Source organism: Strix uralensis, chromosome 6 (assembly GCF_047716275.1).
Source record: "Strix uralensis isolate ZFMK-TIS-50842 chromosome 6, bStrUra1, whole genome shotgun sequence".
Lineage (NCBI taxonomy): Eukaryota > Metazoa > Chordata > Aves > Strigiformes > Strigidae > Strix > Strix uralensis.
Genome location: NC_133977.1, coordinates 37,783,002 through 37,801,335, shown reverse-complemented (window position 1 = coordinate 37,801,335; position 18,334 = coordinate 37,783,002). Strand labels below are relative to the sequence as shown.

The 18,334-nt window shown below is 36.7% G+C and overlaps 1 protein-coding gene across 5 annotated transcripts in view; it reads right to left on the bottom strand.

Moving 5' to 3' along the window:
- MGAT5 (alpha-1,6-mannosylglycoprotein 6-beta-N-acetylglucosaminyltransferase) overlaps positions 1-18,334 on the bottom strand; it is a 135,903-nt gene that overhangs the window by 17,647 nt on the left and 99,922 nt on the right. For all 5 annotated transcript variants that reach the window (XM_074873713.1, XM_074873710.1, XM_074873711.1 and 2 more), the window contains 2 exons: positions 11,222-11,371; positions 3,274-3,420 (listed from right to left, as the gene is read on the bottom strand). In XM_074873713.1, the coding sequence (XP_074729814.1) occupies positions 3,274-3,420; positions 11,222-11,371 (297 nt within the window). The remainder of the gene's footprint in view (positions 1-3,273; positions 3,421-11,221; positions 11,372-18,334) is intronic.

Sequence of the window (18,334 nt, the reverse complement as noted above, 5' to 3'; positions counted from 1 at the left end):
GCTCTCCACCTTTGTCAGAAAACAAATTCAATAAATATCCAAGTAGATAACTAAGAAAAGTTATATCAGAGATTGCTTTCAGAACTAGCAGGATGGTACTAAAAGTAATTTTTGTGACAGGTTGCACAGGAATGAGAAGAACATGCAAATGAACACATTGAGAGGAAGCAAAAGATGCAGAAGAAAGGGGAGTGTTTCACACTGGCCTCAGAGGACAACTGCTTTTGAAATAAATACAAACACCCCCACCCCCACCCCTCCAGGATAGATTATTCATAGACAATTTTTATACAGCTGCCTCTTTATGCATGATACAAAGAAAAATCTAGAGAGCGCAAAAGATCTGAAGTAGGAAACACTCTGTTGGAGAGAACCTTCTCCTGCACTAGGCACACACCGTACATGATCTCTTCCTCAAGTGAATAGAAGAAACTACTTTCAAAAATTTTGCCTACTGCATTTTGCTTGTAGACAAGAGAAGCCAGTCTTATAGGTAGATGTGGGATCAGCTAGCATCAGTCTGTGCTCTGAGAGGCTCACGGACTGGCTGCAAGCCGGCAGCTGCCGGGCCGGTAACTCAGGATGCCTCTGCGCACGGACAGCTTCTGCAGCTGCCTACATTCACCTGCAGCCCACTGCACTGTGCTGCCATCAGCATATTTTAAATTCCTTCAAAAAGTCCAAACATATTCTAACCTTTTTTCAATAGTATTTCTACAGCCACTAAAACTATATGTACTTAAAAATGTGATTACCAAGGCTGAGTTCCCAGGGCACTTATGTCTCAACGTCAGATGGCAGAAGCTACATTCTTACTGCTTTCAGTAACAACAAAAAACCTTCTATTGCACCTTTAAAAATATGAACATAAACCAGTGTTTTAAATTCCATAAAGCTTTAGGAATTATGCCTTAGACCACTGCTCTACCATCTCAGTCAGACAGAATAAAGACAGCAACATTAAAGCCAGATCTGATCTGGAAGCCAAACAACTAAACTTCTCAGACTAGTAGCTGTTTTAAGCACTAAGAGTAACTGACAACATATTTTTATTGCACCAGTTATTCTACATCTATACTCTCAAAAAATATTATGACTATTTCCTAATACTGAAAAGCTTTAATTAGCCGAGGCTTAATGTTTTTGATATTCAGGACATACTCCCTCTGTCTATAATTAAAACCTGTAAGAATTCTTATAAATAGATTTGGAATTAATTTCTAATTTCAGGTCTTTTTTTTTTTTTTTTTCCCTTCCTCTGCTTCCTAAAAGCAGAAACCACACCCACCAAGTACCCATTTCAACTACATCTAGCATACAATGTTTTCTTTCTTTTGGTGGAGCGTGCAGAATGGAGAAGAAATACTGGTGCAAATACTGGTACAAAACAAGCTGCTTGAAGGAATTTTTTCTTTTTTTCCTGACTTTTTCCCCCCAGTAAAATCATGTCCCAAGACAAAACAACTGCTGACATAAAATGAAAATTGTCATTTCCAGTTTTTGTACAGAGTCTTCACTACAGGACCCCATCTTGGGGGTAGAGGGGAAACAATTAACTCCCCTCCCAATAAATTTGACTTAGAACAAGAGAGAAACAGTGACTTGCAATTGTTACTTTACAAAAGTACTAAACACAGACTTTATCTTCAAATTGGTCTATGGATAGCCAATTTGCAGAACTAGACAAGCTTTTTTTGTTCTCCTTCAACAGCTGAAAAAAACAGAGAAGGATTTAAGGACTTTCTTAATCCCAAAGAACCAGCACATGGATTACTGCCAATCGGATCTAAATGCAGTTGTGAAAACCAGTTAGAGAAAAGGTTACTCTTAGGATAGGTCAGCAGAGCATGTGAACGCAGCAATATTCACGATGAATGTTCATTATATTATTTTGTACTGAAGCAGCCTATAGGGATTATTTTTCTGTGCAAGTCAGGTGCACAGCATTTCTGTTAGTGCCAACACATGCCAGCAGGATTTAGCACGGCATTCCAAGCACCAGAATTCCTACTAAAGAGTTAAGTGGGTCCAGATTGTTTACTGAGCCTGAGCAGTTATAGCCTCTCGGCACAGAACAACTGGAAATGAGACAAACAGTCGAGCAACCCACAGAAGAAAAGCTTTGAAAGGTGCCAAGCCCAAGGAGAGAGTTTAAACAGACTTTTTTTTCCCTTACTGCTATCTCCTTTGTCAGCAAGCTGTGAGAAGGGGCGAGTTTGAGCTCTTGCCCTGTACAAGCTGAATGCACAACCAGCTGAAAAGCAATCACAGTCCTAGATCATAAAATCGTAAGGAATTTACGTTCCCTGTTTAAAATGGGAAACTGTCTTTTGCTCATCAACTAGCTGGCGCTGCTCAGTATGCAATTTATATAAGCCCAAACGTAACTTGAATTGGGAAATATGGCTGTGCAAAGTTCTCATCATCTAAGTATTACTAGAGTGCTTTTCCTTCAGATAAGTATGTAAAGAAAATATGTATATACAAACCTATGAACACACAAGCAAAAGTGCTAATGTCAGAGATGGCTACGTAACTGTTAAATGCTTGCAAGTGGTATAGGCTGAATTCTACCTACACTGAAGAAGAAAAATATTCAAAAATCAGTGCCAGGATGAGGGGCTAGTTTACTTAGTTGCATTTTTCTCTTACTAGAGTCTAAACACACTGGCTGTTTTGAAAGCTTGAGGTTTGGTTTTCCTGTTCTCTTAGACAGTCAGTTCTCCAAATGTCGTCAAGTGTTTAACCACAGACACAGTGGGCTGTGACCATTAATACTTTAGCTGCTCAACAGTGCCTTGAGCAGGTCTTTTCTGGAGAAAAAAAAAAATCCCAAAACACACACAACAACCCACAAACAGCATTTTTATAATTTACTTAAACACCTATTTACTTCCTGCACAGCACACAGTAATGTTTGTTTCTTCAACAAAATAAGACCGCTTTCAAATGACACATCATGTATCAGAAGACATGATCTGTTCCGGGGCAGAACATCAGGTTTTCAAGTGAAACTTCAGTTTATGATCTATCAGTAAGAATTAGCAGAATATACATCTAGGCAAACCTAGACGTAGATCTTAACAGTATGTTAATAAAAATTTTTGATGATCCTATAAAAATGACTGATAATCCCATCAATGGCTAAAGTGACAGTTGCATACCTTTTGCAAGAAACTGTGAACATTTATGCAATTTTTCCTATCTTGTGTTACTTAAAAGAAATCCACAGTAATTTTCAATACAGAAATTGCCAAGATTGATAAAGCTTACCTCTCGGAGTGTAGGTTTGCCTTTGAAAAACTCTGTGTTTTTGCTACTTTTTGGTGGGTTAAATCTTAAATTTAGAAAAGCACATCCATTAGCAATAGCCTCTAAAGGAGCCGGCCCTTCATATGGAAATCCAAGACCAACGAACAGCTGAAAAATAGAAAACAAGGACTATCTTAATTTTTGTTCTTTACAAAAGCTGAAAGCTAAGAGCTAACTCAAAATAAACAATAATGCATTCTAAATGTACCAGCCTAAGAAAACAAACAGTAATGTTAAGAAGAAAATTGGAGAAATTCAGCAGCTCAACCCTTCCTACCCAGGCAGTAATAGAATGTCCTGTAAAACACAATTTGACAATAATCTTCTGTAATGATCTGAGGTGATTTTTCACAGAGCTGAGGCAACAACAGACCCTCTTTCAGTTATTTTTTGGGAAAAAAAAAAGTAATTTGGTGGTTTGACTGGTGTTGAAATGAAACTGCTGGGGCTCTCTTGCAAGTACAGGTTTTACTGCAGCAACCTCACAGAACAGCTACCCTACTGTTTTCCTTCTCTCCCACATCAACTAACCTGCTGGTTTTGCCAATATGAACAAGCTCCTGGCAAACTGATTAAGTCTTCTAATTAAAACGGTAGATGGCAGCAAACATCAGTTGAAGACACTGTGCCTAGGCAGCAAGAGCTTGCACAGGATTAAGAGGGTTCAACGCCTCCAAGGTAAACTGAAGGAGAAAAAATGCCTCACAAAGCTATTCTTACATCGGCTGAGACTACAGGTGCTCTAGAAAAGGCAGTGCTTTTCTCCAATGTAAAGAAATTTAATATTTTTTCAGAGTTGTCTGCCTTTTATTTGGATCTTGACCCCTTTCCTGGCCCAACATAATTAAAACCCCTGAATTAAATATAGAATTTTTCATCTTTATTTGAACGTCTGTGTGTAACGGGAGAATTACAAGCTCTGATTTGTAACAGCAATTTCTCAGCACTGTTGCATGACTTAACGTGTGTGTATATATATATATATATATATAAAACTACTGCTTTTTTCAAGAAAATAAAGAGCAATCTTCATAACTATTAGGATCATATTCAGGACGTACGTATTCAAAGAGGTCAAAGTACACTATTCTGCATTAAATCTTCTGCAACATGGAAGTGAATCCTAGTAACAGAAGATGCAAAACTGAAGGCCCTTTCTAGAAGCTGATCTTAACACTGATGCAAAACCATAGGCAGTACTGTGCACAGGCAATGCAGCATCAATCCTCTCCAACCCATGGCAATAACAGTATAAAACCTGAGTTGGACCATTTTAAAAAGAAACTTAACACTTCTCAGCATAGTTGAGGACATATAATCTTCAGTGCATAGAGCTGAATATTGTTATTTCAGTTTTCAATTTATAGGTTAAAAAAGTCACCTACTTGCAAAAAGTTTCTCTGCTATCTTGCAGATTTAAATCTTACAGGAAACTCTCCAGTGGCTGATAAAAAACAAGATCTGGAAGACTATCTCTACTAAAGCTAGATTATTTAAATTTAAGTTTTATATATGGCAAAAGATATATTACCTTTCAGTCAGAAAAAAAACCATACTAAATCTCATCTCAAAAGAGGCTTAATTTAAAGAAAGGTAATCTCTTGAAAATAATGAATTATGGACACAAAAACATTTCATGCAATCTGCACACATAATGTTACTTATTTAAACTACTCCTTAGTTCAGGCAGAAAACCAGCTGAGAACCGGCAATTAAAACCATCTGAAGTATCAATTCTCCTATGATTCTGTGTTTGTCTGTTATGTAGAGAATGCTGGTTTGTTTGCTTCATTTTTCACTTTTTTAATAAACTGCTGCTGTGCACTGCTGAACAGTTCTGTGTCTGACTGGTCCGTTTATTTAGGAGGAAGCTCCATGGGGAAAGAAACATGGTTTTATGTTTTGACAGCACAGAGCACACTGTCAACACTTAATCTATAATAAATAGCTTACCACCTGTTTCGCATCCATTTTCCAACCTTACCTCTAAGCAGCACCATACCTTTGAAGAAAGAAAGAAGGACGTGTCTGATGGCTGGAACAGTGCATGTGTGTGTGGTACCTGCTGACCCACAGCGGCAGTCTGGCTCACAGCTGCCCACAGCGCACCCCCCCCGCCCCCCCCCGCAACTTCTTTCAACTCTCCAAAATCTTTTATCACTCTCCATCACATTGTTATCAGGTAAGCTGAAATTCCCAAACTGAATCTAGACTCTGCTCCTGAAAATTGCCCTTTATTCACATTCCTAGTTAGGGAGCTAGTGGTTTTGTACGGTATAAAGAGCAAAAGTGAGGAATATCTTAATTGCCTGAAGAAAGTCACATTCATTACAATTAAGAAAGCAAGCATTAGAGAACACAGGTCATTTCTGTAACTCATTCTTATGATGCTCTAATTTGCTAATCCTTTGAATTACATGCAGCTTGTTATTTCCAGAAAGGCTAAAACAATCTGTCAAGGTATTTCCTAAAAGCGTGCAACAAATACTCCAAGTCACTAATTGAAAAAGAAGTGAAAAAAAAGAAAAAAGTAGAAATAACAGGCAACAATTTTCAGGTACCAGTGAAGCAAGCATCCATCCTCAGTACAGTTGAGGTTGCGTGGAAGACAAAGCTCTCTCCTACAAACAGTAAAGATTTAGAACCCACTGTTTCCACTACGTTGTGGTATAAATGCACGCTGTTGCCTCCACCACGTAAGGAGCTGACTGTGGCTTTTAGGGTACTCTCTTACCAGATGCTATGTCTGGTAACACAGAGGTGGTGGTGGAGGTGCACCTTCACCCTATGGCTGAAGATCTATAATGCAAAACTCCAAATTTGACAATGTTGGTAACATAACTGTGGGTATACATGGTTCAAAAATGTTAGCCCTGATCTTGCTTTGTTAGCTGCAGCAGAATTGCTATGCAGAGTAGAATTCCTTTATGCTTTACTGGTTGATTAGTGCTTGAAACCATTTCATTTTCTGCATGTGAGCATTTTTCTCCCCTTTCAAATGTTTTTGAAAGCCAGAACCATTATTTTTCATACAGTGCTTTAAGTGGGCACATTGCCACAGTAGGCTCTGTATGCTAACACCCCATATAACGAGGTGATTGCCAGGAGGAGTTTACAGTATAAAAGTATATCTAAAGGAGATAACAGCAAATAAATACAGATGTAAAATTATCACTGTAACATCGGTGTGGTTTTTTTCTAAAACCATTTCCTTGTTTGCAATGTCTGCTACCCAGGTGTGTCTGTGCCTATAGGTCTGTACAAATCCCTTTTTTTGATTTGTATCTGCAATCTCACTTGCCCAACTTGAGTAAAGCAGGTGCTGAAACTCTTAAGCAGGAATCCTTTGGTTTTTGTAAGAAAGGCTCCTCAGGAACCTTTTCTGCATTTGCAGTGAATCAAACCCCTGATCTGGAATTTCAGACTTTTGAGTTGGCCACCCAGCATCAGACCAGCCAAGACACCATTCTTTTCTGATTATAATATAAGCAGTCCTTCCATCGTGTAGTAGCCATGAAGTAGTGGAGACTTCTCTGACATGAGAAGTGCTTCACAACCACTCCCATGAAAAAGCAGTGTGTTTCTGTTTTATTTTTTGGAAACAACTGACTTTCAGTTGACACTGAAAGCAATTATTTGCAATTTATTTATGGAGTTTATGGCTCCAGATCAGACTATTATTAAAATGAGTACTTGAACAAACAGTCTTTCTAAATTATAACCAAAAGTATAAAATAAGGAGTGAATGTTTTACTTCACTGACTGTATTTCTGACTAGCTGAATATTTAAGAGAAAAAGTTTATATTCTAGAGACTAAATAGTTCCATAAATAGGAGTGTTTATCTTCTCCTCTCCCCTTTCTAACATTACTGCACTTTATCTAATTTATTCTGTTGGGTTGGTAGGTTTATCACTCCTTACTGAACTTATATATTCTCTTCTGAACTACAGAAAGAGAAGTGTAGCAAAGGCTGTTGTTAACTATCTTGATATATTTTTCTCATGAATATAAAATACTTTCTGGAAAAGTCAATCCTTTTGTGATTGAAACAACTTTAGAATAGAATCACTAGTTAAGTGTCTTTTCAGCTGATTTTGTGAAGTGTGTGGAAGTAAAAAATATATTACTTCATAAAATGCCGTATTAAAAAAAGTTTGTTTTCCTATTTCTGCTTATCTAACACTGCAACAGGATTTTTCCTAAACTGTCTAAAGAGGGTGTTGCTCCCACTTTTATTAATCACCGTTCAGAAATTGTAAATTGCACTTAGTAAAAGAACTTGGATTACCTCAAAAATTCAAAGTGACTTGAAGTAAAAAGTTGCATCCGAAACTTTCTCAAAAGGAAAAATATTTCTCAAGAATTCAGTACTGGTTCTTCCAAGAGAGTCTGGTCCAACTCCTGCAGCTGCCCACTTGGCAAGAAGCCACGTAAGTTGGTGGGAAGGCTGCCAGCTCGCCTACCCTATTTTCCTCCGACGTGATGAATGGCTTTACATCTTCTCATTAGGAACTGTTGACATGTCTCGTTTTTGTCATGCACTACACAGCTGAACTAGCCATGATGAATCTCAAACAGCACCCTCCTGCTTGGAAAACGCACTTATTCTGAAATGCGTTGCTTTATAATACACACCAGAATGAAATGGCAGCTGCATGCTTTTGAGAATACTGTGTCCTATACCAACTACTGCAGAGAGACCACATACATTTTGGGAATGCAAAGCTCTGATCAAGAATCATGACTGAGCTGTCACCTATCGGTATTTTGCTGTCTAAGGGCAAAATGAGGCAGTGCAACATAAACTGACACTCCTGAGTACACTAAACTGTGTGATTTGTTAAATTATTATTTAGCTCTGACTTTCTGAAAACTAGATCATTTCTCAGTTGACTTTACAAAAACTTGCTAATACAATGTTGAAATCATAAACAATGAAAGACAATCCCTTGCCTTTGGGTTTGACAACATATGTTTAGTAAAAGAAAAATCTGAAAGTTTCTGGAAGCTTAAAGACAAAGTTTGTTGCTTGGAGACAGCAAACAGCAGGCCTAGATGGTTCAAGTGAGCATTGTACCCACAGATGTTACCACCCCTGAGTTACAGCTCCAATTATTCACATACTTTCAGCACACTGATTGTCTAGTGACAAAACCCCATAACTAAATTCATTATGGGGCTCTGGTCACGTTGCCTAGCAATTAAAGTGATTATGATTAAAAAGTGCCCTTGAATATCACTGGATGCATGTGCACACATACACAAGGCTCCTCAGTGCACAAAGCTCCCATTCAAGTCAGCTTGATTTTTGTGGAAAACCTGCACTTATTTTAGCAATTCAATCCATGATCCGTTTGATATAAACACAATTGACCCACACACAGAGCAAGCGGACGGCCAGTAGAGACAGGTGAGTGGTGTTTTATGCTAAGCTATGTTAAAGTATTGTCTTTTAAAAGGTATCAAAATCTGAAACCGTGAATGTACAGGCAACAAGAAGACTTAGAGCAAGTATGTCTGTTGATCAACACAGACACAACCATATGCTAAGGCAGAACTGCCGGTGTACCTATGAGATACTAAACATCAGCTAGCAAAAAAACCCCCAAACACCCAAAAAACAACCCAAAAATCCATCTCCAACTGAAAAAGTACAAACAAACTAGATGGTAAATCTCAGTTTCCACTTTCAATCCCAGGATGCTGCTGTTTTACTTTTTCTGTTGAACTAGATACATTGGAACAAGTATTAGACAGGAATAATAACTGAAATTCACGATGCAGTGAGCCATATTTCATTTCATTTTGTTTCAACATCAGAAATACACTGCACTCCCATTTGCCTGACAATAATAAGTATTAGGAGAAGCAGACAGACTCTTAACTGCTTATCATCAGGTCAAAGTTTTGTTAGCCTGGCTGCATCATAAATAAATAATTTCCTTAAAAGGAAGACAGCTTTTGTCATTTGCAACTCTGCTAACAAAAGCTCAGAAAAGCCATATGAAAATACTGTTTGCAGACTTAAAAAAAGTTTATTAAGAAAGATTGTATCAAAAAAAAAAGTGATAAAAACACTGGCTTCCTGATACAGGCCTCTAAAACATACTGATATGTTTCTCAGTGCCATCTACTAAGGAATGCAGCAAATTCTCAAAGGATTTTTCCCAACATTAGGAAGAAAAAAACCCAAGTCAATGCACAACAATAGTATAGAAAATCATGAAAATCTAAAATGCTTGTAGGACTCTAAAAACAGTACAGTGTAGATCCCTGCTTTTCACAAAAGTACAACCTGCGAAAAATAAGCAACTTGCTGATCTCAGGAGTAGTTCACAATCACAAGATAGTATCTTCCATCTGATATTGCAATTACTAGTCAAAAAATGAGTGAAACTACCCTAACTACTTCCTGTGTTGCAAAACCCATATAACTACACTGTGCTGCTGCTTAATATGTACGTATCAACTTGAATTTGTCCTAAATTGAATGTGTTCTTACATTGGATCTTAGAGCACAGCAAATATAACCAATAACTAGATGAGCTACTCTACTTAATATTGAAAAGCAAGATTTTAAGTATAATACACATAAAATGGCTGAGAAAGAATTAGAGGAAGACTTACTCAACTGTGAACTGTACTTTGTAAATTATAAGGACTTCAGTAAATCCATAGGAAGTCCATTAGCTTATTTTACTATTCTGGGGAATAGAACACATTTTCTTTTCAGAAAGAAGTCACTGTTTGTGCTTGGGGTTATTCTTCCCACATTAGTACTATGATTAAGACAGTGATTTCATACTCCACACATGCAAAAACTGTGTAATCTCAGTATTATCTATGACGAAAGTAAATGCTGACTTTTTAATCTGCAACATTATGTGTATCTGTATGTATCAAGTACATACACACTGTGGTTGCCTTTAAAAAGTCATAATTTGCCAACAGCTGTCACACAGAGATGTCAAATTACCATCATTTTCCCAAATATTTCAAAAAGGAGATCTCTGCAGTCGTGTGGGAAGACTGGGAGGTGCTTGCTTTTTTCTTTTCTTTTTTTAATAGATTCTTCTGTAGAAGTGCACAGCAAGAAACTATCAACAATGGGGAGTAAGTGGTGCAGTTCCACACATTTTGCTAATTTTAAACACACAAACCACTTTCTTTCACCAACTGAAAGTTAAACATCCTATTTAAATGTAATCTACTAAAGTGTTTTAATGTGCCACAAAGATTATGGGAATGGTACAGAAAACCCCGTCAAGCATTCTAACTATGGGGACAAAAGTGGATTTATTTCAAGGTATATACTGTCCCTTATCTTGAGCTCCCTTGACTATGGGGCCACAGGCAAAGCACACCACAAAAAGCACACTCTCGATCTTTCTCTCTGCACAGATGAAATAGAGGAAGGAACTGAGCGGTGAATGAAGTGCTTGCTTTTCTTCTTTTCTCCCCCAGAGAGTAGGGTTGCTCTAGGTTAAAGTCACTGGTAGGGCAGAGCAAGCATGAGTACTGTACAGCTTTCAGGTATTCCCTAACTTTCACATCAGGGATGTCAAACAAAGCACATTCTCAGCTGATAATCTCCTTGAGCAAAATATCACATTTAAGAAAATGAAAAATGTCTTTATCCATGTTTCTCAAACTCGTTGTTAAATGTGTCTGTGACTGTAAGTTGTCATCCCAATTTTCTAATAATAGCTGTCAATCCACAAAACATGGACATGATGAAAACCATATTCTTAGGACAGAGAAGACAATTTAAGCTCCTTTACATTTGATCATTTATTTTTCCAATGCTTTTAAATTAGGAGCTCATTTGTAGGCAGTGAAATGCATGCACTTCAGATAACTGTCTATCTGTAGCTATTTTTGCCACTACTCCCTCTTGACAAACTTACTTTGGTTTCTCTCAGTAGAAACTGCAAATCCCGCCCACTGAGTATACCATGGTTTTTTACGTAGCCAGGAATATAAATGGTGCTTGTTCCATGAACAGTTCCGTGGACTTCCATATAGGTGTGGATGATGTCCAGATAAGCCTTCTTATCCTGTAACAGCAACAATATTTTCAGTCTTTACACATTTCAAGCAGTAGCGTTCAGAGTTGTTTTAACTCCTGTACCACAAAAGCCAGAAAGAGACGTTCACTAATTCTGATATGATTTCTATAATACTTCATCTTTCATTACATTATTAGTTTTGTTTTCTACTAGACTGGAAGAAAACTGCAGCTTTTTTATTCATAGTATAGGTATAAATAAATCAATACCAAGGTCCTATTAATTTCTAATTGGACAAAAACCAGGTCACCATCAGATAGCTGTAATCTCAGCATGCCTAAACAATGTGTGGCCTAAAAATACTGAAAAACTCATTCTGAAATATCAATTTTTCACTCTGTTTTTTGTCAGAAATGCAAGATAATTAGTTATTGTTTATCATCTTTATGAAGGGTGAATCTCACCTTAGTAAGACACACACTTGCCAACTGAATAATTGAATACAAATCTTTATCTAAATACCTAGTATCTGAGTCCCGTGAGATACCTACAAATATTGCACTTACCTAAAGTTTTAAAGGCATTTTGGAAAAGACCTAGAGTAATGGCTTTAGGGTTGCATTAAAAAAAAAAGTACACCCTCCTAGTTTACAAACAAGAATTACTTTAATTTTCAATACCATATGTTTTATGAGTTTTAAAGACTACTAGCATTCCAAAAGCAATTAGCTGTAGACTGTATTTACAGCCACTATGCAGCACAGATCAGAGACACTTTCCCTCAATATTTGCACATAGTCTTAGTAATAGCTCTAAAATCAGGCAACAAGTTGCTGTACTTCTTGGCAGCAAGAGAGTTTTTAAGAATTCTACTTTCACTCACTATTTTGTCATGTAAATTCTGTACACTGTTCTTCCACAGCCCTGTGTGAAAGCTGGCCAAGAATTTTAGTGAAGTTCATTCAAAGGGCAAGTAGACTGCTGAAAATCCTGTCTTTTCAAATCTTGGAGGAGCAATAAGGTATCAAGCCTAGGTGAATGAACACTATCACTTCTTAAAACTTCCTTGCTAAATTGATTGTTGGTATACATTCGAACACACAGGGTATTTAATGTCATAAAACAACTGGCTTCTAGCTTTAACTTGCTCTAATGGTGATACTGTTTGTGATGAAGTAAATTGCCTGATTCATTATTAAATCACCCTGTTCTGGTCGCTATGCCAAGGCTGCACATGTCAGACAATGTCCTGGGCTAAGTATTACATAAAACAGCCACCAAATGGAGACAACTGTGCTTTCTTGTTTGATGAGGCTGCTGTTATTGTTAATTAACACAAATTATTTACAAAACTAAAAGCTTGCTCCATTTTTTATTTTTCCTTTTATTTCAAATTTGAATTACTCTGAAAGAGACGTTCCTCCCATTATTTGTAAAGTAGCATAATTAGAAACTGTTGAGAATCTCATATACTTTGTTAAGAGAAAACCCACTGCAGAAATTTTCTTTGCAAATGTGCAGGAAAAAAATAAATGGAGTAGCCTGGTCTTGTTTCCAGAATACAGCAGTGGTCTGCTGCTAGAGGCTTACCTTAATCCTGCCAGCCTGGCTTTTAGAACAAAAAGAGCCTAGGCGTTAGGCTTTAGTGTTTTCAATGGGAAGAGAAAGCAATGAAGCACAGGTACTACTGACATGATCTGCCTATAGTAAGAACACCAATGCACTTGCCTCAGATTTTACTGGCACACGTCACACAGATTGATGACATGAATGCACTGTAACTCAACAAAAATATGAGAAGCAAGCAGCTAGAAAGAACAAAACCAGGATTGCCTAAAATTGCACTCACTTATTTTAACAATTTCCACAATAAATTTTCAAAGATGAATGTAAAATGGACCAAAAGAAATGTAGCATTTTCACAGGTCTCCTATTTATATGTGATGCCAATAAAAACCTAGTGGGACTTTAGAGAAGCATCTGTGAAGCTCGTTGCTAAAATTCTGCTGGAAACACTCTAATACATACAATGGACCTTGAATTTAGCCCAAAGTATTCCCCAAATCATCTTGTTAATAACGGTGAATCTTCCTACTATATCCATGTGCTGTCCTCTATACAAATACCAGCACTTGATTGCTATAAAACAGGGAAAACAAGATTAAAAAAAAAAGTATGCTAAGGTAGGATGAAAAGAATAGGCTCCCATGCTCCATTTAGAGTAGTACTTTTGGGGGGCAGAGGGAGAGTTTTTACTTAAACTCTTAAAGTTACAAAAATATCTAATAAAAATTATTAATAAATTCAAACTGAGCAGACATACAAATTTATACTTAAAATTAATATATAACCAACCAATATGATATAGGAGAGAAAGCAAAAGCAGTAATAAAATCAGCATGTTTTAAGCCTCCCTGCAAGTGCAAGCAAAACATTAAATTAGCTATCCATAACTTTAACTGGGAACATTACTTAAGCATATGACTGACTTCTTTCCTGATTCAGAGTCTAAAACCACAGATAAAACATTTAGTATCCCAAACAGTATCAATTTTTCCATCTATAACATTTACAAAAATAATGGACTTTTAAATGGTGTCGCTGGGTTTCCACCTCCACAAGATAGGGTAACTACTGTAGACTGCACTATAGAGTCTATAGAAATTATTTTTCCTCACAAAGGAAACCTTGTAGATAGATAAGCATAAAGGATCAATATGTTAAAAGAAAAATAATCTATGAATTAGTTTTCAAACCACAGGAGTGAAAACATGAAAAAAACCCACACACAATCTGAGAAAAATCTTTCATCCCCCAAAGGGCAAACTTCTTTCTTTTAATCAAATGAAATTTTTAAAGAACAACTGGAACCGAGAGCAGCATCTTCCCTTTATTGTCTGTACATAAAACAATTGGGTTTAATTTTTCCAAAAGTCTTTCTTTCTGAAGAACAAACAAAACAAAACCCAACCAAAAACTCAGAAAGCACAATCCACAAAACAATCACTTCTTTATTCCCTTATTCACTCTGAGTCAAAAGCAACTGCTTTCATAATAATCTATAAGGTTCCATAAAAATACCATTAGCACCTTATACCTTACACAAGTCTCACTAACATTTGTCTCCCTTTGCATTTAAGCAGTCCTGAACTTCCACATTCCTTGCAGAAAAGTGTTATTTTGAATCATAAAAGTATATATTGTTAGAAGCCACTTCACAAAAATAATCAGGACACATAATTCAATTCTAAACATTAAAAACGTTGAAGTAGAAAATGAGAGAATGTAAATATGGCATTTATAAATAGAAAGGCTACAAGTAAATGAATTGAGAAATGTGATTTGCAAACAAAATATCAGCATTCCTTCAACTGCTAATCCACTTCCTAAGTTTGCTTGCTTGGGTGTAGATATAAATATTCTTTTCTCTTAAAGCATTTGACAGTAAACTCCAGATTTTTACTTTCTCCAAAATGAATTCAAAGAGAAAAGATCACGGGCTGCTGGCTAGTAATGCAAAATCAACATTCTCTGCAGAGTCTGTATCAGACTGCGCTATTCACCCATCTCTGCTGTCCATACTGCAAATCTAGACTTTGAGTGTGAAAGATAACCACATCAAAAAAAAAAAAAATTATTTATCCTCAGAATCAAAATGGAAGAGTAACAGTCATACACACCTTTTCTGAAACATTTTTTTAGCATCTAAAAACAAACATTTCATTCAGGAAAGTACTTTTTTTGATCACTGACTGCAGAACTGTTATTATTGCTCATCAATTATTTCCAGCATCATGATAAGGCCTCTCTCATCAAAGAAATCAAATGACAACTGTCTGGTAAGTCTTTCCCTAGGACAATGTTGACAAGAAGACACAGTCTGAAAGGCTGAAATTTTAAGTTTGGTGGGTGAAAAAATTAAGTATAAAAGCTACAAAAATGTGTGATAGAAGCACAATGCATTAAGAACTAAACTCTGCTTTTAGTTTTCTTGATATAGTAGATGGTGGTAATTAACAACTCCACTTTACCATCAGTTTGTCAGTTGGAGGTAATCAAAGTATTTTGTAATTTTAGACCACTCAAGTATCCTCACAGAACACCAGCAATTCAGCAGTGAATGGAACTAAGCACCACATATGCAGAACTACAGGCTGACTACATTACAGAAGGCTTGGTTCAGAGTCCTAAACTGGTTTACGGGTTGAAAGTTCAAATTGCAAAACATATGTAAAACAGCCCATATATCCAGTCTCACTTTCTTACATTGAAAGAGTCAGAAGACAACAGTTTTATAAAACTCGACAAATATAACTCAGAAAAGTAAGTACTGGGATAGATGTCTGTGTATATCCTAAATGCATACCATTAACTCTAGCAGTCCTAATATTTGGGTGCTTATTTGCCAAAGTGTCAAGTCCAAGGTAAGCTAAAATCCAGTGTATATGCAATGTATGACAATTGAGATTGTGACACAAACATAAGATTGGAAAATCTCTCTTTTTGAGAACAGTCATGCTCTCAAAAGACTTTTCAAGACATCCTTGAATCATGAAAATCCTGTCTCCTGGGGAACTAGAAGAGAGCACAAATACTGGAGAATTCAATGTACAACAATATTAAGAGTAAAATAGATAGTGTTTAACAGTTTTACAATGGTAAATCACAAAGAGTAGATGATGTCTCTTGGAGCTCAAATATGGAACTTTCAAACTGCTAGCCAGAGTACTTAGTGCAGAGTATAGAATTTATAAATGGATCTGGAAAGGATTCGGTGATTCATGACTAGTAAGTGTGAATTCTACACTGAACAAATTACCTGAAACTTAAAATAAAGTGTTAACTATATAATCATATAAAACCCACAAAACTACAATAGTCAACAAAATTGCAGTAGTCAATTCTTTATGTAGAAGAAAATCCTCTCTCACCAAACTTGTGGTGTTCTCTGAAGAAGTCAATCAGCATGCAGAGACTCTTTAAAAGTTCCTAAAGGAACTAAGTTTCTGGGAGAGAAGGGAATTGGCCTTGTGAATGAATGGTCAGCATGTGAAAGAGAATAGAGAAGTGACAAAGTGTGCAGTCAATACATACTATTCAGAGTAGCAAAACTGAAACCAGTTTCAAAATGTTGCAGAAAAACACCACAATACTGAACACTTGGTGGTGTAAAGCTTTTGACAAAGTCTCCTCAGTAATCTAAGGGATGGAGTGACTAGGAAATAGAATAACTGATAAATTCAATATAAATAAAGTGATGCACATGTTGAAAAACAGTCCTAGCCCCACATATGGTCCTGAGCTAACCAACGTCACTCAAGAATGAAGACTTTGCACTACGATAACACATGATTACGGTCCATGAAAAAAATCAGTCCAATGTTCAGCAGCAGTCAGAGTACCCACCAGCCAAATAAATGATAGGAATTATTTGGAAAGGAATAGAGAAATAAAGAGAATATCATTGAACTGTTCTATAAAAACACGTTCTCTCCCTCCTCAAACACCATTGTGCTTCTGGTCCCTTTTATCAAAAAACAAGCCAAGAACACTGGATGTGGTTCTGAGAGGGATAAGAAGGACCCAAGCTACAGAACATTTTCATCATGACATACCGAAATCTGCAACAACTTCATTATTGATTCTTCAGCTGGGAAAAGACAACTTGGCAGAATATGAGAGAGGTTAACAAAACCATAATTAGCATAAAACATGGAGAGTGACAGACTATTCATGATGTCCTCATGCAAAGGAAGGCAAACAAAGGTAGTAGGAGGCAAGTTTAGAAAAATCCAAAAGTTAATGATTCCTCCTGCAACAGGTCAGAGATTTGAGGGACTCCATGACAGAGAATATTGTGGAGGTAAAAAAGTTTGCATAGGTTCATGATCAGACAAGTGCTTTGAAGCCATCTCTTACTGAGATCTCAAAAGGGTGGCAACAGTCAGTTTATCAATAGACAGATTCAGAAAATACCCTGAGCTGAAAAAGGCTGGAAAAAGAGAGAATACGCAAGGTAAGTACTATGTAACTTTGCCATGCTTTTGCTCTTCCCTAAATGTCCATTTATGGCTTCTTTGTTAGGCACCTACCACATGTATCTGCAAAAAACACACATTAGCAGATATATATATTATTTATTTACACATATGTAATCTTTGCACAAAGAATTAATAAAACATCTCAGTAAAGACTTGGGTTCTTCAAGATCTGCCAGCAATCCTGCTTATTCTGTTCACTATCATCTTTACCTATTTCATTCATCATTTCTTGCAGTTCTTCATCCACGAATTTTTTTCCCTTTTTTTCCTCCACTGAGGTTTTTGAAAGATTTGACAATTTCATTGTCATGTAATGTGCACTAACACCTAACGGGAATTTCCTGTCCTTTGAATGGAAAATTCCAGAACTAACAATGAGACATACTTGTGCACTGTAAGTGCTGAAGCAGAAAAGTACAGGGGTACAGAAGAAAATAGGAAGTGAGACCACAGGAAGAAAAGGGTGTGTTGGTTTTGTGATACACAAATACTAGTAGATGACTGCATTAATTGGTATTCTAAGACCTCACTAATTCATTTTGCAGTTGGAGAGTTCTGCAAAAAGAGAAGCTGATCACTGACCTGTCTGAAAGGTAAAAATTAATGGAAAATATTTTTTTCTTTCTTTCTTCATAATAATTGAAATTCTGATTGTCATAATAAATGTTGAAGAACATGTACATTCACGTATACTTATTTATTACTGCACCTGCTCATTTGCTTTGATCTACTTGGGGTGTTTTGATCCATACTTCTTTCAGAAGCAAATGGTGAATTTCAGAAATGTTGCTGAACTGAAGTGTCTGGCTCATTTCAATTTGTTATGTGGCATAAAGCAGGACAGTGGTCCTGGTGACAGCAACTGGGGTAAGTTTTGATTGATAGATAAGCCCACAGTGCTGTTGCAAATTTGGAGGAAGACAAAAACACCACGAGAGAAGTTTGTGAGTGCACTGACCATGTGGGTAAG